The following is a 24,193-nucleotide window of genomic DNA, read 5'->3' as shown; positions in this document are numbered from 1 at the left end:
AGATGGTGTCCTTAGTTGGCCACTACATGGTAGTTTTGAACCTGAAATTCTCGATAATCTGGAAAGAAAATTGTTTAAAAAGAAAGCCCGGCCGGCAATGTTTGATTCTTTCCGTTGTTGGCGAAAAGAATCCAAACAGAGAGAGACTAAAAAGTTGAAGAAAGAACAGAAAGAAAAGGAGTTGACTTTAGAGCAGTCTGCCAAGCAGCTGCAACTCAATGAATCTGAGAAAGCGATAGAGGTAGCCGATAGAGAGCGTAATTTAGCGATAGACAAGTGCTACCCTGCCTTGCCATCGAGTACAGCTAAGATAGTAGAGGACCCCGAAAAGGATCCTCTGTTGTCTTACTTGTTGAGGTCACCTCCACCGTATGCACAGGGTGCTACGGCTCCACCTTTACCGAATGTTCAATTACCGGTTGCTGGACAGCCTGGTATTCCTGCTCCTGCTCCCCTGAATCAAGCTCCTGTCGTCCCCGTGGTTGTCAATGTTCCTCCGGCACCCCCTCTTCCAGGGTTGCCAGCTCCTTTGCCTATGCCTGTACCGCTGATACCTGTTGTTTCACAAGCTACTTTGCCTGCTACCCCTACTGTTGCTGTCTCTTCTGTCCCGACTACTACTCTTCTTCAAACTTCTGCAAGCTATATGACTCCGCTTTCTGTTCGTCGGAGAATCACTGATTCTGTCACTAATATTCTATCTCCCTTTTACAAAACTTTGATTAAGAGTCCTGTCGCTGACTCCGTTCAGAGACGTAGTCAGCTTCCTAGTAGTGAAGAACGTGGAATATTAGACTCCACTGCCCTTAGGTGGATTTCGAAAGTTGGGAGGTATAGTGTGCGAGATGTATTAGATACATTCATGCAATGGAAGGAACCGACACAGCGCTATGTGTTTGATGTCATGTGTTCCCTTTTACGTGAAGAATGGGAAGAGAGCGAATCTGAACAGGTACCGGATGAATTAATCCAAGTTCAACAAAAATTTGCTGCAGGTATGATAGTTGGTCAGGAGATAAAAGAAGCAATGGAATTAATTTTAGATTTTAGATTCGATCCTTCCCATCGTTCACCAAGAGAGTTAGAGAAATGCAGTACGAAACAGAATCGACAATATCCTATGAGGGAGGTTCCTCCAATTTGGCGTGAAGCTGTGCAAGCTGATGCGCACCGTGGTATTGCAGCCGCTCCGGCTCAATTCCAGAGAGTGTGGATACACATTCCGTGGAAGCGAGCCGAAGTGTTAGCAGTGAAACAGGCCTTGCCAGATCCGCGTAAAAATCCAGCCGGATACTACAAAGAATTAGCGCAAACGGTTGAAGCTTGCGTAATGAATTTAGCGGACATTGACATGTTATTTGGCAATGTAGTACCACAACCAATTTGGGCTAAAATTCGTAAAGAAAATCATCCAGTTGCTCTAGGTGGTGATTGGGCAGCTATTATTGCGGCAGATGGTCAACAAATAGGTGGTTCCAAACCTGAACCTCTAATTGCTAATTTGCCTGGTAGAATAATCGATTTAATGAAAACTTTGATGCCAGCATTGCGTGTTAATTGGGACAAGTTGTCCGCATGCAGGCAGAAGAAGGACGAAAGTGTCTCCGACTTCTTCACAAGGTTTGAAGAAACTTTCGTAGATCACAGTGGTCAGGATATGAGCACGGAAGGAGGACAGAGACTATTTGTTGATAAATTTGTGCACAATCTGTTACCAGAGCTCAGTAATAAATTAAAAGATTCTGAAAGTGCGTGGGCTGTCTCTACGACTGCGCAAATACTTGCAACTGCCCAGTATTATGAAAATAGGGATAAAGAAGAGAAGGAAAAGTCAGATAAGAAAACAAAAGATTTAAAAACTAAAGTTCTTTTGCAGCAAGCATATCCGCCTCGCACGAATCAGACTAACACACAGCAAGGGCCATATCAGAGGACAGATTATGGTTCTCAGAGACCACAATACCAATGGAATCAGTGTGCTTACTGCAAGAAGGAAGGTCATTATAAGAATGAGTGTCCAGTATTAGCACAAAATAATGCTGCAGCAGCTCAGAGAGGTCGTGGTGGTTCTATGCAAAATTCTAGAGGTCGAGGACGAGGTGCTATGCCTCCACAAACGAATGATCGCCCTTCTAATTATTTTGATCAGAGAAATGGACAGTCTGCACAACCGACTAGATCTCAACAGTATCACGTTGAAGACTACTGTGAAGTTAGTGAGGAATTTCAGCAAAATGAGTACTAGGACAGCCAAGGACAAAGAGAGGGAGTAGTGTCAGTACCAGTAGATCAGAGTGGGCCTTATGTCGTAGTAGCAACATCAGGTGTAGTCGAACCGTTTCTGTTGGATACTGGTGCAGCAAAAAGTTCTATCATACACACGAAACTCCCTGGCGCACCTTTGTCCGGCTTAACAAATGTTTCTGTAGGTTTTTCAGGCGCCCCTGTTCACAACCCCGTTTCTGGTCCTTTGTCTATTTCTGTTGGGCCTCGTCAATTGAAAGCTCCCTTGATTTTGACGACTGGTTGTAATGAAAATCTGCTTGGTTTAGACTTGTTAAAACGCCTATATGCGACATTGTACTGTTCTCCGTCAGGAGTACAGCTTACATTAGGTAAGAGAATCATCTCCCCGATGTACTTGTCAATGGATGCGCTCCCACTGGAGCTGCGTTCTCTCCCTGATACTCTTTGGGCGACTGGTCCTAACGATGTAGGCCTTTTGGAAATTCCACCATATGTAGTCACTTTGAAGGCGAATGTCAAATTTCCACGAATCCCACAATACAAGATTTCTAGTGAAGGTGAACGTGCGCTTTTATTGATCGTGCAAGATTTGATCAAGAAAGACGTAGTAGAAGAAACTAGAGGAAATGTCTGTAATAGTCCTGTACTGCCAATTCTGAAACGAACTGATCCTTCAAAGCCTCCAGTCTATAGGTTTGTAATCGATCTTAGAGAGGTTAACAAAATTGTGATCCCACAGTTTCCTGTGGTTCCAGACATTACTGCATTGTTAACGTTGATCCCTGCTACAGCAACATGGTTCTCTGTGATCGACTTAAAGAATGCCTTTTTCAGCATTCCGATAGCCGAGGAAAGCAGAGATATTTTTGGCTTCTCTCTAGGAGGACGAAGCTTCAGGTTTAAACGTGCTCCACAAGGGTATTGTGAAAGCCCATCCATCTACAGCCAGGCATTAAAAAGTCAGTTAGATTCTTTTGTACTTCCTCCTGGTTCCGCCTTGGTGCAATATGTCGATGATCTTCTAGTGGCTGCCGATGACAAGGAAACTTGCAAAGCAGCTACAATTTCCCTACTGCATCATTTGTCTAGTTTAAATCACAAGGTGTCACCTTCCAAAATGCAATACTGTTGCCAAGAAGTGACCTACCTAGGTCATCTCTTGTCAAAGGAGGGAAGAAGGTTGACCCCAGAGAGAATAAAAGCAATTACGCAGATGAATGTTCCTAGCACACAGAGAGAAGTGCGTGCGTTTTTAGGAATTACTTCATACTGTAGGCAATGGATCCCAAATTTTTCTCTTTTGGCAAAACCATTGGTGGCCTTGACTGGGAAAGGTGTTCCGAATCCAGTGCCATGGTCTGACGAATGTCAGCAGAGTTTTTCTGAGTTACGAAGTGCATTATGTTCAGCTCCTGTGTTGGGTACGCCCGACTACAGTAAGCCATTCACACTCTACGTTCACGAGAGAGAAGGTTGCGCGTTGAGTGTTCTGACGCAACGATTTGGTGATAAACAACGCCCTTGTGCGTATTTTTCATCAACATTAGATCCGGTAGCCAGAGCGTTGCCTAGTTGCTTGAGAGCTACAGCAGCAGCTGCAGCGTCCATTCGACAATCTGCTGGTTTGGTCATGAACAACATGCTAGTGGTCATGGTTCCTCATGCTGTAGATACACTCATGAACCGAACCAAGACGCAACACCTTACCAGCGCTAGATTATCAGGCTACGAGCTGACATTGCTAGCGAGTCATATTCAGATTAAAAGATGCAATGTATTGAATCCAGCAACATTGTTGCCGACTAGTCAGGAGTCGAGTGATTCTGAACCACATGACTGTTGTTTCAGAACCGAGGAAGAAACAAAAGGACGAATTGATCTTAAAGACACTCCGTTACCAGATCCAGATGGCACGTTGTATGTTGATGGGTCTTGTTTTAAGTTGGAGAATGGTGATGTGACAGCTGCTTACGCAGTAACGACTTTGAGTACGATTGTGGAGACTGCAAGAGTGAGTCAGAATTCTGCCCAAGCTGCAGAATTGATCGCGTTGACTAGAGCGTGTGTTTTAGCTAAGGGAAAGAGAGTGAATGTGTTCACAGATAGTCAGTACGCGTTCGGCGTAGCCCATAGCTTTGGCCGTTTGTGGAAAGAGAGAGGTTTCATTACGTCCCATGGGACTAAGATCCAACATGGTCAGCTAGTCAATGACTTGTTGGAATCTCTAACCTTGCCGACTGAAGTTGCGATTGTGAAGTGCAGTGCTCATCGAGCAATTACGGATGATGTTGGTCGTGGAAATGCCTTTGCTGATGAGACCGCTAAACAGACAGCTAGGAATATGATGAGTAGAATGTATGTTGCAACGTCTGCAAGATGGATTACTGAATCAGGAATATGTGAGGATACAGTGGAAAGTGTGAAAGCAATTCAAGATGAAGCGACTGAAGAGGAAACGCTTGCATGGAAAGAGAATACGGGTAAATTGGACTCGAATGGATGTTGGATTGATTTGTCGGAACAGCAGCGTTGGATGTTGCCTGATGCGTATGTGCTTGCGGTAGTAACGATGGCGCATGGAGCAGCGCACATTAGTTCTAAAGGGATTTGTAAGATGTTGGCTCCAGTCTGGAAGAATGATGGAATTAGTAAGTGTGCAGAAAGAGTGGTGAGAAATTGCATGATATGCCTGATGCATAATCCTGGCAAGGGAATTCCCACACCCGCTGGTCACTTCGCTCCTCCTTCTTGCCCCTTCGAAGTGATCCAGTTAGACTTCATCCACATGGATCGTTGCAATAATCTTAAATACGTCCTAGTGGTAGTCTGTGCTTTTTCAAGGTGGATCGAAGCATATCCACTAAAGGACAATACTGCCTTGTCCACTGCCAAAATCCTTCTCAAGGAATACTTCCCCAGGTTCGGCATGCCACGGATTGTATGGTCAGATAATGGAAGTGAATTCGTAGGGAAAGTTATGCAGAGTGTGTGTGCAGGCTTAGGGATAAAGCAAAAGTTCCACAGTGCGAATCACCCCCAGTCTGCAGGTTTAGTCGAGGGTTACAATGGCACCCTCAAGCTGAAACTGGCCAAGATACAGGCCTCCACGGGCTTGTCCTGGCCAGACGCCTTACCTTTGGCCCTGTTATCCACAAGAGCGACTGTACATTCTCGAGTAGGGCTTAGCCCTTATGAGATTGTATTTGGTCGACCTGCAAATATTTGGGGGGTACCTAGACCAAAAGAATTTAGGCAGCTGGAATATCCAATGCTAATTGATTACCTTTTTGACTTGACTGCTAAATTGAGTCTCATTCACCAACAGGTTTTCGATGCTTTACCAAAGCCACCGGAGAGTCCAGGTCATCAGCTGAAACCCGGTGATCAAGTCGTCATAAGGAACTTTGGACGGACCAGAAATCTCCAACCCAAATTCGTCGGACCATTCCAGGTCCTGTTGGCGACGAGGACTGCTATACGTGTGGCCGGCAGAAAGAACTGGATCCATGCGACGCACGCAAAACGTGTACCCCTTCCACTTCCTTATGACAACTGGGTGAAAAAAGGAATCGGTGCCTCTGAAACTGAACCAGTACCTAGATACATTCCTTTCAGCGATGCAGAACTGATTATTGATTCACCAAACTCTGACTTCCCTTCTGAAACTGCTCCTTTGAACACTGAGCATTTGTCCTCTGCATCAAAAGAACATTTGCCATCTGCGAACTCGAACATTGCCACCCCTGCTGAAAATAGACTGTTTCCGGATCAAACAGTTCCAGGAAAATTGAGATACAACTTACGTTCTCACTCAAAGGACAAATAAAGCAGGAAACTGCCTATTTTACGTATTTGAATTTTGATACATTGCCTCCAGCCAGGAAGTTTGCTAATATTTTGTATTTTTCTATGTATGTTATGTTGTTTTAATTACCTTGCCGTCTGGGTAGCCGTAGGGTCGTGGCTGTGTGCCTAGTTGAATCTGCGGGGGTCAGACACAAGGTCGGTCTTTCTGTTAGTTCTGGGAACTCCCAGGGCTGATAGAGGCATTTTCAACTACGTACACATCATCAGTGGTCGCGAGCGGTTGTAGAAGATGGAGCTTCCTGGGCTGTACCGAGAGAATGTAATCTATGTTCGCAGAAATAGACTTTACAAGATTCTTCATAACAAATGTTTTCTGATGCAATGTGCAATTACGTTTTTGATTGTTTTAATAACGTTGGTGGGTGAAATCGTCTTTGGTGTGCATTTAATTTTGTCACCGATAACAGCTGCAGTACCTCCCCTTAATCCTGTTTCTTCTACTATTGCTTCTTACCATTCCTTTCATCCATTCCCTGAACATGAGCAAGCTCGACGCTCAGAATTCATAAATAACACTTTTGTACAACTCTTGCATCAACACCAACTGGTAGTTAACACAACAGACTGCTGGGTATGTGGTTTGAAACCACACACTATGGATAAAGGCATTCCCTATCTGGTCTTGCCTTTTAGCTATAATGGATCATTTCAGGCCTTTCAGACTATTTTTGTCTATGCCCTTGAGACCTATCCCCCGCGTCCACCACGTTCCACTAAATATAACTCTGCCAATAAAGCTTTAGTCAAGGGAATCATTGACATGATTAAAGACATCAATAACACCCCATCTTATCCTAGAGATGAATTACGAGTATATCTGAGTTGGAATTCTACGGAGTATCGCATTAGTTTGGGTGAAAGCAAGCGAAAGAGCTCCACTCCAATCTGGGTCGTACCTCACCGAGGTCAAGTCTGTCTGCAAGGAAATGGGAGAAATCCGAGAGCTCAGCTAGGGAAGAGTGAGTGCGTTGAGACTTACGTGTATCCGTCTAACTCTTCCCCTGCCTTTCTTACTGCTAGGGGTACCTACTTCATCTGTCAGGATAGAGCATATACATGGCTGCCTGCTGACTTTTCAGGTTCATGCTATATTGCTCGACTATTGCCTCCAACATACACTGCCTCTCCAGATTATCACAAGACCAGAATAGGAAGAGGTGTTTTCAGCAAAGAAGATACCGCTGGTCAGGAAGCTGGAGACTTCTTCAAAGGTTTCCTTCTGTTCTGGGGGCCTATGGCCAATAGTAGAAATCTACGTCAGCTAACACGGGTAGTTGAATCTACTATTACAGAAACTGCTGGTGCCCTTAGTAATTTAACAGCTGAGCTTCAGGCGGATCGTCTCATGACGTTACAGAATCGTATGGTTCTTGACGTAATACTTGCAGATCGAGGTGGGGTATGCAGAATGATCCAATCGAGCTGCTGTGTTTTCATCCCCAATAATGCTCCGACTGTATATGAAGCGATCTCTAAGCTACACAAGATTTCCGACTCTATACATGTAGACAAGGGAAATTGGTCCCTAATGGAGTGGCTTTGGACCCTACTATCAGCGTGGGGATGGAAGGTTCTGATGGTCGTTGGTATTATCCTAGTATTCCTGTTCTCGTGTTGCCTTATTGTCCAATGTGGTCCCGCTCTGTGTAGCCTCTGTGCTGCAACCTGTCTTAGAAAACCACCTGTGTTTGGAGACAAGGTACGAGAAAGGATGATGATGCAACAACATATCACTGACCTGATGAACATCGAGATAGACTCTGACATAGACTGAGTAATTGCCTATGTAAGGGCAAAAGGAGGGTCTGAGGTTCCGTGACGATTTGAACCCGTGTTTCCAACATTGTCGTAAACTTATAATTTTAGTATCAGTGAACCGCAAATGATCCATTTAGCATATCCTGGTGTTTTCGCTACGCTACGAGCAAGAGCACTTCTGTTATAAGCACATTTCTGATCTACCCATGGCATCCATCTTAGATTGCGGCAGCCATTTTGTATTCTTGCCCTCACATAGTCAATGGACACACAGTGACCTCTGATCAACCCATTTCACTTAAGGACACGTAAGCTTTAGCCGGCGATTCACCTTGCTAGTGACACGTGCACCTTAGGACAGAAACGCTGTGGCCGCATGACTCGGCAGAAGCTGCCTCCTCTGCCCGAGGCCAGTCCTGCTATACTGGTTCTCGTGTTCGTTGGCCTGATCATGATTAGGCGGCCGAAGCTGGTAGCCTTGCCCATTTACGACCCACAAACATCTCTTATCCTGCTTTTCTATCTTCTACACCTGGCTCTGCTCCTTTCCTTCTGGGCCTTTATTAGGGGGAGGTAACGAAATTTACGATGAGGCGGTCCGGCTCTTGAATGAAAAGTTGACATGGGATTATGATGGAACAGTGGAAACCCCTCGTTCGTAATGTTTTGACATCAGATTTTGTTGGCGATTCTTGTGTAACGCCAAATATTTATTGTTTAGGACATGAAGGTTTAGAAATGTACTAGCATGTGAAGAATGTTGCCCCAAGCTGAAAATTTAGTATTTAAGGAGCAAACCACTTTGTACAAATCGAACAGTCTCCTAGATTCTGCCCGTGTGTAGTTTCTGTGACTTCTGTGTCCCTGCAGTAATAAACCTTTGGTCTTTGACGCCACCATCGAGAAGCCCGTGTTTCTGTTTATTTGTGCACCGAGACAGGTAGAACTCAGGGGTCTTCGGGTGTTGTCCCTGACACCTCTGGACGGTACCAAAAAGTCCAGAACTCCAATAGGGCAGAGGAGAACAGGGTGCAAGCCAAATCTGATGATCATCCGAGGGTAGTAGACAATCACACACATGAACGCGCACAAGCCACGGCTCACAAAAGGTAAAGCCTCGAATAGCATAGCTCATGATGCCCCACCTAACTTTAACGGTTTTCTAACAACAAGTTGCTTCATTTGGCACATGAGTTGGATGTCTGAAAGACCACCTATTCAGGAATTGTAGCTGGTGCAGCGGTTTCTGCAAAGGAGGTGAACTTACATTAGGCAACATCTATTCCCAGATACACTGCAAACCTCCCTACCTAATTTGAATGTGAATTTAAAGTATTTATATAGCGCGGCGTACACCATGCGGTTTCTTGGCGCTTATAAGTACCTAGTAAGGTAACACCAGATGAAGACTATTTGATACATCCAATACTTTTGCTAAAAGAAAGAAAAACCTCAAATTAATTACCTCATGATTATTCTACTGAGATAAATCCCAAAGTAATTTATCGCCCTGATGAATTAATTTAATCAGACACACACTTTGATGCTCTAAGCCATTATGTATTCTTTGCCCTGGTTACTGTAGAAGAGGCTATCGACTTACGTCAGTTTTAGTCGTTTTGAGTGCCCAGGCATGACGGGTACATACAGCATTTTGACTCCCTGAACAACCATTGTAGGCTCAATTCCGTACTTCTCCTATAAAAGATACATGAACAGACAAGATATATAATTATTCTTAGGGAACATACTTCTTTGGACTACCGAAAAACAGTTTTTAATTGCATTTAACAAAAAAGTACTAACTCATCAAACTGTAAAAGCAACAAAAAACGAGTTGACAAATGAGGAATCACACAAAGGTTACTCCGTTAAATTAGTACATTTACATTCAATGTATGCATATGCAACACTACTTGTTTCAAATGTACTGTTCAGCTTTGAAAATTGATTTACAATTATGAAAGGACATCTTGCCGTAACAATGGGACAATCACATGCTCATTTACTATGAGGAGTAGGGTTTGGCTTGATTTAATTTTATCTTCAATGTGTAAATGTTTAACAATACCAGGTCCTTATTAATTGACTGCCATTCCTTTCTGTGGAGAAGTAAACACATTTTCTCTATACTTCTACTTGTGTACACACTAGAAATCTAAGAGTTTTTTCACTTTCAATTAGGGTCCATACTGAAAAGGCAGTGGAGACGCTTCTCTTCCTTAGAGGGATGCTGAAGAGCAAAGAAGAGCGTGATAGACTGACCCAGATGGACTGGGGTCACCACCTGCTGCAAAAATGAAGCACAGTGCGCAGCACCACTTTATCTGGGAAGGTCATCCTGGAAGGAGGAGTAGAAGACAGCACCTGCAACTCACTCACCCTCGGGCAGATGTTATCACCACTTGAAATGCTGTCTTGATGGTAATCAGCCAGAGGGGAGAACTGTGTAAAGGCTCGAAGGGAGCACACATAAGGTAAGTGAGGACCAAATTAAGGTCCCACTGCATTATAACAAGTGAGCCACCCCTTCTAAAACCTATTTACAATCGGAGACCTAAAGAGAGAGGGTTGGTCTGCAGCCGCAAAGAACCGGGTAGGGCAGACAGATTGCCCTTGAGAGCTCCCAAAGCAGATCCCTGTTGGGCAAGGGTTGGAATGAACTGAAGAACAGTGGAAAGAGAAGCAGAGAGAGGGTCAACAGACCTTTCTGTACAGTATAATACAAACTTCTACCAATGGCAGGCGTATACCATCTTAGTGGAGGGTTGCCTGGCTGCCAAAATAACGTAACATACTTTGGGAGGAAGGTCAAAAGCCATCAACCGCTGCCACTCCAGGCATGGGGGCGCAGAGTTGATAAGTATGGGTGGTAGACACTCCCTTGTTGCTGCAACAGAAGATCCTCCAGACAGGCCAGCCTGATCAGAGGATCGATGCTCATTTTAAGAATCTCTGGATACCAGACTCTCCTCGCCTAGTCTGGAGCCACAAGAATGACTTGGGCCGGGCCGCTCCCGATCTTCTTCAGAACCCTGGCAGGAGTGGTATCGGCGGAAAGGCGTACAGTAGGCCTGAGCTCCACTCACAATGAAAGGCGTCGCCAAGCGATAGCTGCCTTGGAAACTCCTGCGCACAGTAATGCTGAGGCTGCACGTTCTCTTCAGAGGCAAATAGATCTAACCAAGGTTCCCCCCACTACTGAAAGGGACCGTGTGCCACCTCCAACTGGAGGTGGCATTCATGATCCGCTAGGCATCGACGGCTGAGTTTGTCTGCCCTGGCATTCAGAGAACCAGCCAGGTGCTGAACCACCAGGGTTATGCCCTGCTCTTCCAGCCATGTCCAGAGACGCAGGGCCTATTGACAAAGGGTCCATGACCCCACCCGCCCAGCTTGTTGCAGTAGCACATGGCGGTGGGGTTGTCAATGAACACCTGCACTAACTTCCCCTGGACAGAGGGAAGAAATGCTGATATCCACCTCACCCAGATGGCCGCCCCATCCCAGAAGTGACGCACCTGTCACAACTGTGAAATCTGGTCAGGGAAGGGAGAGGGGTCTGCTATTGACCCAATCGTGGTTCGTCGGCCACCACTGCAGATCTCTTGCAGTTCCTTCCGAAATCTGGACCGCGTCAGTGAGATTTCCCCGATGCTGTTTCCACTGGAACTTCAAGTCCCACTGCAGAGCCCGCATACGCATACACCACCTGGCATGCTTTACCAACAGGATGAAGGAGACCATGACGCCCAACAGCCTCACACCAGGCTCACCAAAATTCAGGATAGAGGCTGAAACATCAGAAACATAACCTGAATTTCCTGGACTTGCTGCTCAGGAGGGTAGGCCTAAAACTGCATTGTATCCAGAACAGCTATAATGAAAGGGAGTGTGAGAAGGAGTCAGATGTGACTTCGGCACGTTTATAGAGAACCCCAGAGAATGCAGGAGGTCCTCCGTAGTCTGAAGGTGGGAGACAAGAGCCTGGGGCGAGGGCGCCTTAAACAGCCAGTCGTCAAGGTAGGGGAAGAAAACAAGTTACTTACCTGTAACTTTAGTTCTCCAGTATTGGAAACTTTTATAGATTCACATGCTTGACTGATTCTCCGTCGTCGAGATGGGAGTCCCTGGTATATAAAAATAGTAGTACAAATCATTACAAATCAGAAACTAGGCCAAGGCTCATTCTAGTTTTGTATCCACCTCTTTTCGTAAAAGGAACCAAATAAAATCAACAACCAATCAGATTAGCCTCACCCTGTAGAACCTTCCTGAGAGAACCTCAGACCCTCAGATTTTCGTAGCCCTAGTGCCACAATATAACCATAAAATGCAGAAGGTCGAGCTTTCCCAGGGGAGGAGGGTGGGTTGCATGTGAATCTATGAAAGTTTCTAATACTGGGGAACTAAAGTTACAGGTAAGTAACTTGTTTTCTTACTCCAGTATTAGAACTTTCATAGATTCCCACGCTTGAATCAGAGTAGTTAGCAGTCATCAGCACATTTCTATGCATGAATGAAACCCCAACCTATATCCACAATGCATCAATAATATTAAAGCAAACCATAAATATCAAATGCCGCAGTTTAGACTTTACCGATTATTATTATTTTTTTTAACCCCTTGCGTGCGTTCGTCAGCAGCACTACCTCGGTAGTGCTGCGCACGTCGTTGGCCGATGCGGCCCCGCCTGCGCATTCGAAAGCCTGCACCGTGGCGGAATTGCTACTGCGGTAAACAGGTTAAAAGGCAGTGAAAGAAAAGATAACATCACACTCAATTGTAAACAATATATCGTTGCATGCACTCAGAAATAAGCACTCATATTGAAATCTCTCAAAGAATGTGCGAAGAAAGTATAAGGAAAAGAAAGGAGGGATGAGAGGGAAAGCTCACCGCTTATTGAAAGAGGTTTCTCAGGACTGCAGTAATGTCTTGTGAAGCTATGAGTGCTCTTCCAAGTAGCTGCGGTGCATATGTCCCGGAAAGGCACTCCAGCAAAGAGGGCCGTGGAATAAGAGATCGCCCTTGTGGAATGAGCACGGACCTTCCCCTCAAGGGGCTTTCTGCTGCTTGATGACAATATTTTATAGCGCTTTAAATCCAACGTGCAATCCCCTGATTGGAAAGGGGAAATAATTTAAGAGGGGCGCTGTAAGCCACAAGGAGCTGAGGTGAGTTTCTAAAATCCTTAGTCCTCTGAAGATAGAACTTCAGGCAATGTTGAATATCCAATGAGTGAAGAGACCTTTCAGCAGGAGTCGTAGCCTAAGGGAAAAAAGACTTAAGTATCACTGGTTCATTTAAATGAAAGTCTGAAGGTACTTTTGGAATTAACTTGGGGTTGGTGCGGAGTATAACTGTTACATTCTTAAATTGAAGGAAGGGCTCCTGAATGGTGAGTGCCTGTAACTCGCTGACCCTCCTAGCTGAAATCAAGGCTAGAAGAAGAGCCGCCTTCCAGGAGAGAAACTTCAAGTCTGTTTTATGTATAGGCTCGAAGGGATGCTTCATGAAATGGGCCAAGACCAGATTAAGGTCCCACAGTGGTGGAGGAGGTTTCACTGGAGGAAAGGCTCGAAAATGGCCTTTCATAAACTACTTAACAATCCTTGCCGACAAGAGCGAAGAGCCTGTTCTCCTGAAGCGAGATATGGCTGCAAGATGAACTTTAATACAGGAATGAGCCAGACCCGCTTTCGTCAAGGAAAGAATGTAAGGAAGGATTTCATGAGCTGAGGAAGAGAAAGGATGAATCCCCGAGTCATGGCACCACTTCAGACGGTAGGTCTTGTTTGTACTTTGAGCACAAGCTTGAAAGAGAATGTCTCTACATTCCGCAGAGTCCTACAACGAGAAATTCTGTGTGCTCAGGAGCCACACCGATAATTGCAGGGATCAGGGATCCGGATGCAACACCTGACCCCGGGACATTGTCAACAGAGAAAGGATCGGTTCCAAAGGCACCGATGCTCCAGCGATAGAAGAAGAAGCTCAGTGAACCAGTACTGGCGAGGCCAAGACAGCGCTATTAGAATCATCCTGCATGGCTCCGTCTTCAACTTTCTAAGAAGACTGGGGATCAGTGGGATGGGGGGGAAAAGCGTAAACAAAGGTGCCTGACCATGCCATCGAAAACGCATTCCCCAAGGATCCCTGATGGTGATGCCAGCTTGCGTAGAACGGCTTTTCTTGTTGATTGGAGTAGCAAAGAGATCTATGGCGGGTCTGCCCCATAGACAAAAGATTTCCTCTAGAGTCTGCTCATCCAACTCCCATTCGTGGCCAACTGACTTCAGTCTGCATAGAATGTCTGCTGTCTCGTTTAGCTTCCCTGAGAGATGCTCCGCCTTTAGTGAGACTCCATGCAGGATCGCCAATTCCCAGATGGCCTGAGCTTCTGCTCATAGCAGATGAGATCTTGTGCCGCCCTGCTTGTTGATATAATGCATGGCCAAGGTACTGTCTGTCCTTATTACAACCAATACATTTTTTATCCTTGGGAGGAAAGCCTGTAAGGCCAGGCGAATCGCCCTGAGTTCCAGCAGACTGATGTGTAAAAGACGTTGGTGGTCTAGCCATCGTTCACTTATCTGGAGGTCTTGTAAGACCGCTCCCCAGCCCTCCAGCGATGCGTCTGTTGTGATAATTTGAGGAGCTGGGGTGACCATGAAGAGAGACCTTGGGAAATGTTCTCCTTGCGTGTTCACCATGAGGTGGCTTCCCTCATTGGCGCCGTCACTGTGAACGATCCTTCCACCTGGCGCCACTGCAAGTCCAGCAGTTCTTGAAGGGGGCACATTCGTAACCTGCAGTGAGGAATTAGAGGAATGCAGGACGAAATGGATCCCAGAAGGGACTTGTAGAGGCGAACTGAAAGTGACCTTGTTCGAAGCAGGTGGGCCATAGACCTTACCTTTGCTTGTCTTTTCACTGTAGGAAAAGCCTTACTCTGAGACGTGTCCAATATGGCTCCCAGGAATTTGGCGTTCCTTGAAGGGCACACATTTGATTTTTCTGAGTTGAGGGAAAGGCCCAGAATCCTGAACAGCTTTGTACAAGCTGTCACCGACTTCTTGGCTGCCGCTTTGGTAGGAACCTTTAGCAACCAGTCGTCCAGGTAAGGGAAAACCTGGTGCTGTTGTTTCCTTAGAAAAGCTGCCACTGGAGCTAGGATGTTTTGTAAAGACTCTTGGTGCCGATCTGAGGCAGATGGGAAGGCCCATGAATTGAAAGTGGCTCTTGGCTACTGTGAAGCGAAGTAACTTCCAGTGGGATGGATGAATGGGAACATAAAAATATGAATCCTCTAGATCTAGAGTGGCCATTAAATCTCCTGAATTTAAAAGACGAAGAATGTCCTGTCGGGAGACAATTTTAAACAACTGTTTGATGAAATAGGTGTTGAGCTCCCTCAGATCTAGAATAGGGCGCCACTTTTCCACAGTCTTGTGGACCAGGAAGAACCGGGATTAGAACCCATCTCCCTTCTGCGAGATGAGGACCGGTTCTATTGCCTCTTTCTGCAGCATCTGTTGGACCTCTAAACACAGGAGACAAAGATGTTTTGTTGCTGTAGCATGAGGGGGCTTGGTTGGAGGAGGATGGTCAAACTCCAACGTGTGGCCGAATTGATGATATTGAGAACCCAGCGATCTGATGTTATTCATTGCTAATCCTGGGAGTACTGCAATATCCTGCCCCCCACATGTGTTACATGAGGGGGAGGAACAATAGACAGAGCCAGGCAGCCGCTATTGGCACCTAGGGGACTCCTTCCCCTGGCATCATGCTCTTCATTGGTTCATAGTTCTTGAATAAGATGAGGACTGACCCTGTTGCTGGTTACACTGCGGACGGTAGGACTGCGAGGCAGGCGCATACGAGCAGTACGGATATTGAGGGTATCCTTCTCTGTATGAGGGAAGACATCTACCTCTTGCACCTCGAAAGGGGACCTTGCGGTATTGCAGAGTCCCTAACGAACGCGCAGTGTCTGTGTCTTTTTTAATGTCTTGGAGCGTATCATCGGTGTGTTCACCAAAAAGTGCTTCTCCATCAAATGGAAGATCTAAAATCTTGTTTTGAACCTCCGATCTGAACGAGGTAGCACGGAGCCATCCTTGGCGTCGTAGGACTCAAGCTCCCACCAGGGAACAGAATGCAATTGTTGCAATATCCATTGCGCAGGCGATTACCTCCGATGAGGCTCGGTCTCCTTCCTGGAAAATTTTCTGTGCTTCAGCCTTGCTGTCCTCAGGCAGTTGGTCTAAGTAGGGGGAGAGATCACACCACATCTGGCAGTCGTAGCGCCCTAAGATGGGTAAAGCATTAGCCGCCTTGACGAGCAGACTGAACTTTGATGAGAACCTTTTGCCAGCATTGTCCAAGCGTCTGCTCTCTTTATCTGGAGACGTTGGTAGAGGAGCCACTGGATTTCTAGATGTGCTGCCTGGGAAATAACAGAGTCCGGCTTCGGCTGGCTCACCAGGCAAGCTGGGCTGTCCTTCGGTCCTTGTATTTCTTTTCCAAATGAGGAAGCACCGGAACCACCGTAGCTGAGGTCTTCATAACCTTGAGTCCCTCTTCCCAAACGTGACCAACAATAGGGATTGTCCTCACCGATCTTTTAGAAGGCTCTTTAAAGTCATACAAGAAACATTCAGACTTCACCAATGGCATAGGCAGATCAAACGTTTTAGCTGCCCTCTCCAACAAATTATGGAAACCACCAATGTCACCAGGCGGAGAATCTACTGGCACCGGAGAAGGGAAAGCAGGAGTAGGGATAATGTAATCATCCCATTACCTATCCGGAAGATCTGTCTGACCCTGGTTCTCATCCAAGGAATCATCCTGGGCCGGAGGAACTGTAGGTGGTGGACCCACTATCAATTGCACTGGAGGTAGCGGCAGCTGAGGAGTGGAAGGCCCCGCTGGCGGAAAAGCAGGAACTGAAACAAGCTCCTGCACCGGAGATGGCGTTAGAAACTGCTTTTTATAGTCAGAAAGCATGAACCGCAAATCCGAAATCAAGGAGGATGGCATACACACCATCTCCTGTAGGTAACAAGGACCCCCTGATATAATGGATATAAAATTCCTAGGACAGGGCAATACACAATGAAAAATAACTTCCTAGGCAATAATTGTATATAACATTTCTTATTTTGTGTGTCTAGTTGAACTAAGTGTAACAACAAAGTAATAAAAAAAATACAAAAGTTTATTCTTTACATATCAATGTTCAGTGTTGTGCAACACAATATAAAAACACCATTTTAGATGTAAACATACAATTTCTTTGTCATTTGTAACAAAGTTGTCATTAAAAAAACAATTGTTAAAAGAGACAATGTCGTGGCAGAATACTTAATCTTCGACGCGCGTTTCGGCGTAAAGTACACTTTCGTCAGGAAAAGCCACAAATCCTTTTCTTTTCGGGTACAAGCAGAGTGGAGTGACGCTGGACACTTCTGGGGGTCTGATATGGTTTCTTAAATATAATGGGCGGTACTCTGTGGCATGATAAGAATCTGATTTTTTAAACTTGAAAATTGTAGCATAGTGTGGCAGTCCGCATAGATGGTGGGTTTCTGATAAAATAGGGTATTTTTCCTTTTTATATTTATCCCATAGGTTGGAGGCGTTGGTCCGATGTATTACCAGTGTTAGAATGGCTGCCGGAAGATCTCCTCCTGATAACCTCCATGATAGTCTTGGGGAGGATCATATTCCTGTTCGTCATCATACCCATCCTCAGAATCCAAGTCCTGGCACTTGACGTGCAGCTCAAAAGGGCGATGTGCATAGCCATATGGACCTTCTTCTTTCGAATCCTCCTAGTCTAGGAGGTGAGTATGCAGCAGAGGTGTCACTTTGCTTGGGGAAGTGATCTCTGGAGTAATGTGACGTTTTTTGATGGTTACAGCAGAAATTGCATCCGTCGACTTCATCGACGGTATCGTCGACAATGTAGATGTTGTCATTGTCGGTCCCGTCGACGATACTGTTGTCATCACCGTAGACATCAAAGCCATCGGGGACGTCGTAACTACAGCCATCAAAGACGTCGACGACACAGTAAACATCTTCGCCATGACTGATGACGCTGCATCAGACTTCACCACAGTCAACGATGTAAACTACACGGTTGGTGAAGGTAAGGAGACTCTCGTCGACAATCCCGTCGTCGGAGTCACAGAAAACTGTGGAGATTTTACCTTTTTGCTGCGTGTCGACGAAGACGATTTCTTCGTTGATGCAATGGGCGTCAGCGTCGTAGATGGCGGAATTTTCTTCACATGTTTTTCCTCAGAGGGAACAGAAGAGATCTTTTTGATGTCCTTTTTTCTGTGAGGAGAAGATGGAGGAACAGAACTTTCATTCCTCACTACAGTCTCTCCTGTAGAAAGTCCTTCCCTATCCTTTACACCTCAGAGAGGAGATTTGACTGGACCTTGCCATGAGAGGTCTTTTTAGAGGCTTTCCCAGGACGGTTTCAGAAGAAGAGGGGTCAGATCTTCCCCTTTTGAGAGATCTTCTAGAAGACGCAGCCTCATCACTGTCGTCACTGGAGCTAGGCTCCCTCCTGGATTTTTAACTTCTGGAGCCAGGTCAGGAGACGACCCTTTCAGTCCCTCAAGGTTTTGGTGGAAAAAGTACGGCATACCTTGCAATCCTTGGCCTTATAATCTGGATACAGGCAATAGATGCAGTCCTTGTGAGGGTAATCCACATAAAGCCTCTTTTAGAGCAGGTGGCACAAGCTCTAAAGAACAAGTTACTTACCTTGGGTAACGATATATCTGTAAGAAACATTAGTTAGTGATAGATTCCTTACCTTACCCCCAGACATCAGACTGGATTCGGAAAGTCAGCAGTACCCCTGCGCGTGGGTGTGTGGCTCCGCATAAGTCACTGGCGTCGTAGTCGCTGCGATGACGTTGCTGGAGCTACTTAGACACGCCCACGCGCTGACGCCAGTTCTGTACACGACTTTACGCGCCAGGTACACAGATCTTAACCCTAGAAATCAGTTCGCAGAGCGGGGAGAATGGGTGGGGCGGTAAGGAATCTATCACTACCTCAGGTTTCTTACATATATATTGTTACCGAAGGTAAGTAACTTGTTCATCTAAAAGAAACACGTTAGTGATAGATACCCCTGCATTACCAACCCCAGTGGTGGGTCTGCGAACCAAGATCACACCAGAAAGTCACGGAGAACAGAGAGGCCCAAAGAAGCTGTCTCTCCAGACTGGACTGTCAAGGCAATAATACTTAGTAAAAGTGTTCAGCGAGGCCCACGTGGCTGCCTGAAAAATGTCTTGCAGGGGGACACAACGTCCCAATGCCGTAGTTGCTGATGTCGCCCTGGTAGAATGGGCGCGCAACCCCACCGGAGGTTCTTTTTTAGCCAGAGAATAACAGGCCTTGATACACAAGACAACCCAGCGGGATATAGTCCTCTTGTGTACATCCGGGCCTTTCTTGGCATCTACGTAACCAACCAAGAGCTGGTCATCCACCCGAACTGTTGTGTGTGATTCAGGGAAAATGAGAGGGCACGTTTTGGGTACAGCCTCTATTCCTCTCGGGAAGGGTGCGGAGGTGGAAAAAAAGTGGGTAAGGTGATAGTCTGCCCGATGTGGAAGGCAGTGACAACCTTTGGCAAGAAGGAAGGACGAGTGGGAAGCACAACTTTGTCAGGATGGACCGACTGAAAAGGAGGCTTACAGGAAAGAGCCTGGAGCTCACTCACACGTCTAGCGGAAGTGATGGCCACCAGGAAAACAGTCTTCAAAGTCAATAAACGAAGAGGACAGTTGTGAAGTGGCTCATAGGTAGCGCACATCAAATAGGTAAGAACCAGATTCAATTCCCATGGTGGCATCACAAATGGAATAGGAGGAAAAAGGTGAGTAATGCCTTTGAGAAATCTATGCACAGGGGACTTGAAAAGAGAGGGCTGATCAGGGAGCCTGAGAAAGGCCGAAATTGCAGAAAGATAGCCCTTAATAGTGCCCAGAGCAGAGCCCTGCTGGGCCAGAGAAAGAAGGAACAAAAGGACTTCTGAAAGAGGGGCAGAAAGGGGATCTACAGCTTTTGCTGTGCACTATGCCACAAACTTGTTCCACCTGCAGGCATATACCGATTTAGTGGAGGGACGCCTGGCTGCCAGAATGATATCAAAGACTTCAGCAGGCAAGTCAATAGGAATCAACTGTCGCCCCTCAATCTCCATGCATGTAGGTGGAGGCTGGACAGGTTCGGGTGGAGGACCGTCCCCTGTTGCTGTGACAGAAGATCCTCCCGAAGAGGCAGTCAGATTGGGGTATCCATGCTCATACGGAGTAGCTAAGGATACCAAACTCTTAAGAGCCCAGTCCGGAGCCACAAGAATAACTTGGGCCCGGTCGCACCTGATCTTCAGCACTCTGGGTAGAAGTGGAATAGGCGGAAAGGTGTACAACAGACTGCAGCTCCACCCGTGACGAAAAGCGTCGCTGAGCGAGTGCCGCGTTGGAAATTCCAACGCGCAGAACGATGACATAGCGCGTTCTCTGCGGTGGCGAATAGATCTAACCAAGGCTTTTCCCACTGTTAAACGAGACATTGCGCCACCTCCGAGTGAAGACGCCATTCGTGATCCATCATGCACCTGCGGCTGAGTTCGTCCGGCCTGGCGTTCAAAGAACCTGTCAGGTGTTGACCGTCAAAGAAATACCTTGACGTTCCAGCCATGTTCAGAGACGCAGAGCCTCCTGACATAGGGTCCACAACCCCACCCCGCCTTGTTTGTTGTAATACCACATGGCAGTGGTGGTGTCTGTGAACACCTGTACGACTCTCACTTTGACAGAGGGAAGGAATGCTTCCAGTGCAAATAGGATAGCCCGGAGCTCCAGAAGGTTGATATGGAGCCTGGACTCCGCCGGAGTCCAGGCCGGTTGGGGAAGGGAGAGGGATCTGCTGCTCACCCAATGCTGGTTTGTGAGCCACAACTGCAACTGTTGTGCAGTGCATTCCGAGATCTGGACGTACTTGGACAGGTCCCCTTGATGCTCCGCCCACTGGAACTTCAGGTCCCACTGCAGAGCCCGCATATGCTATCTGGCATGATTGGTCAGCAGGATGCAGGAGGCCATGAGGCCCAGCAACCTCAAGGTCATCCTGACCGAAACCCAGGTCAAGGGCCGAAAGATCGGAAACATAGCCCGAATGTCCCGGACTTGCTGTTTGGGAAGATAAACCCGAAACTGCGCCATGTCCAGAACCGCTCCGATGAAGAGGAGCTTCTGAGAGGGAATCAGGTGCGACTTCGGCACATTGATGGAGAACCCCAGCAAATGCAGGTCGGCCGTAGTCTGGAGGTGGGAAACGACTGCCTAGGGCGAGCCCGCCTTCAACAACCAGTTGTCGTGATAGGGGAAGACTGAAACCCCTGATCTGCACAGATGAGATGAGACCACCGCCATCACTTTAGTGAACACCCGAGGGGCGCTGGTAAGGCCAAAAGGGAGCACGGTGAACGGAAAGTGCTTGTGGCATACTGTGAACTGCAGGTAACGCCGGTGGGCCGCAGGCCGGGGATATGAAAATATGCGTCCTGCAAGTCCAACGCTACCATCCAGTCTTGCGGGTCGAGGCTAGACAAGACCTGAGCAAGTGTGAGCATCTTGAACTACTCCTTCCGGAAGAAGCGATTGACGTTCCGAAGGTCTAAGATAGGACGCAGGCCCTTGTCCTTCTTTGGAACCAAAAAGTAGGTCGGAAAGCGATCGATGGCCCCTTTGGTCAAGAGGGCCGTAACTTCCTGCTGGAAAAGTGCCAAATGATCCCCCGACATGCGGTGGAACTGTGGTGGCATAGCTGGGGTTGGTAGACTCAAAGGGGAGGGGGTAGTCCCTTCCAGAACCCACCTGTCAGATGTAATCGTGCGCAAGTGGGGAGCTGATGACGAATCCTGCCACCAACTGGCCTCTGGTAGGTCTGAAACACCGAACTAGGAAGGTGTGGAGGTACTGACAGCGAGGGTGGCCGCACGCAGGCCCTGTGACCTGCCTCTGCGGGTCCCACGTCCGCGGCTGCGCTGGGACTGTTGCTGCGCAGGCCTGTTTTGAAACAAACGTGTTTGGACGCCCCTACCCAGCTACAAAAGGAACGAAAAGTAGAAGCGGAAGGAGTACATGTGGCCGAAAGGCCTAAGGACTTGCCTGTGGCTCGAGAGTCTTTGAAACGCTCCAATGTGGAATCCGCCTTATCACTATGTTGTAAATGAATCTAGGACCCTAGTGTGATTGTCCTGATTCATGCCCTTATATAGATATAAATTACCCGATCCTTATATAGGCATAGAAATCATTACCATATTTAGACTGAGCCTATGCAGCCCAAATACGGCATGGCTACTTCCACAAAGTTCCGAGAATCAACAACGATTTCTTAGAGAAACACCCCTAGAGGTAGCGGTAGATGGAAATGCCTGGGTTCAAAATTTTTCAAACATTTTTAGACAAGAAGAAGATAGCACTTTGGGTACAATTGATCACCCACAGCAAGCAAGTTATCCCATGCAGCTAAATTTTACAAACAAAGAAGTGATAAATGCCTTCAAAATATCAAAATCAGGGAAAGCACCAGGCCCCGACGGGGTTCCAGTGGACCTCTTTAAATATAATTTAGACCTATGGTCCCCCGTTTTAATGAGTCTTGGAAGCAGCTAGTAAGATTGGATTAGTTGAGTCCTGGTCCACATCAATCTTGGTTCCGATTTTTTAAAAAGGCGACCGCAATAGTCCGGCTTGCTACCGGCCCATATCGCTTTTGGATTCTATCGGTAAAGTCGCTGGCCGAGTCCTTGTAGATCGTCTCCAGGTATGGGCATCTGATAAAAGTGTAATATCAGATTTACAATATGGCTTCCGAGAGGGTCTGGGTACAGTGGACCAAGCTCTGGACCTCACTCTTTTAATGGGGAAGTACGTCCTAGCAAAGGGAGAGTTTCTTCACATGGTTTATGTGGACCTGACAGCAGCCTTCGACTGTGGCAGTCATTCTAAACTGTGGACAATTATTTTAGCTATGGGGGTGGATCTCCTGCTGGTGAATTTTTAAAGGGAACTCTATTAATGGGGTTCGGCCAGAGTAAGATATGGGGCAGGGGACGAACTTACTGAGCCTTTTAGGATAGAGAGGGGGGTCAGACAAGGGTGTGTTTTGGCCCCCTTCCTATTTACATTATACACCAACGGGCTGGAACTAGAGATGGTGAAAGGGAGTCAAGACCTGCCAACAATACGCCGTTGGCCGATTACAGCATTACTGTATGCCGACGACGCCGTCATCTTGGCAAGAACCCCCGTTCAGCTCCAGCGATCACTAAATAGTTACTGCACCTTTATGAGCTCCCTGAATCTTAAAGTCAACATAAAAAAAGACATACATCATGCATGCTGGCCCGAGATAAAAAAAAATCAAAGACATATTCGTTAATAATTCTAGCCTAGAGTCTACGATATCCTATCCCTATCTAGGGATTTTAATAGATAATAAGCTTAAGTGGACTATGGCCATTCAGGCAAGGAAATTAGCTTTTTTAAGGACTACGACAGCATTGATGGCATTTGTGCAGAAACTAGGAAAGAGATCTGCCCAAGAACTGTTAAAGATCTTTCAAGCAAAATGCATCAGTGTTGCCAGTTATGGTACAGGCCTATGGGGCATTTAAACACCGATGACCTACAGAGAGTAGAGAACACTTTTCTGCAATACTTTCTCGCAGTCCCCCAAGGCACCACTACATCCGGATGCCACTTATAATTGGGGTTGGATCACATTTCAGATATCTTAAAGATCCAACCCATAATGTTGTGGCGGCGTATCTGGACCACTGAGCAGTGTAAGATAACCCGTAGTCTTATTGAGGAATGTATGGAATTCGATAATATGAAAAAGATAAAATGGCTAGCTTATGTAAAGTCCTTTTTTCATGACTTAGGCCTTCTTAGATATTTCACTCACCCACTTACTGTTTCTGAACTGTCGAGAAAAGAGTTAAGAAAATTGTGTCTTCTCCATTTAGGCGAACTGCGACTGACTCAGGAAATAGGAAAAAGCTCAGTGCAACATTTGCTATCCATTCAAACTACCTTTTCGATCCAACCCTATTTAATGTATAATTTGAATCAGTTTGAAAGAATCTTGTTAACTCGATTTAGATTAGATTCCTTTCATCGGTTGATTTCGTTCCCTCAGCAGAACGATTGGTTTAGGACTTTACTATCTTGTCCGTGTGATTGTAATTCTCGACAA

At 46.4% G+C, this 24,193-nt stretch overlaps 1 protein-coding gene across 2 annotated transcripts in view; it reads right to left on the bottom strand.

Moving 5' to 3' along the window:
• UBA6 (ubiquitin like modifier activating enzyme 6) overlaps window positions 1-24,193 on the bottom strand; it is a 1,035,692-nt gene that overhangs the window by 65,534 nt on the left and 945,965 nt on the right. For both annotated transcript variants that reach the window (XM_086961917.1, XM_086961916.1), the window contains exon 32: window positions 9,476-9,570. In XM_086961917.1, coding sequence (XP_086818043.1) covers window positions 9,476-9,570 — 95 coding nt within the window. The remainder of the gene's footprint in view (window positions 1-9,475; window positions 9,571-24,193) is intronic.

This window comes from Lissotriton vulgaris, chromosome 3_1 (genome assembly GCF_964263255.1).
Source record: "Lissotriton vulgaris chromosome 3_1, aLisVul1.2, whole genome shotgun sequence".
NCBI lineage: Eukaryota > Metazoa > Chordata > Amphibia > Caudata > Salamandridae > Lissotriton > Lissotriton vulgaris.
Note: the sequence above shows the minus strand (reverse complement) of the source record. Positions and strands in the feature narration are given on the sequence as shown.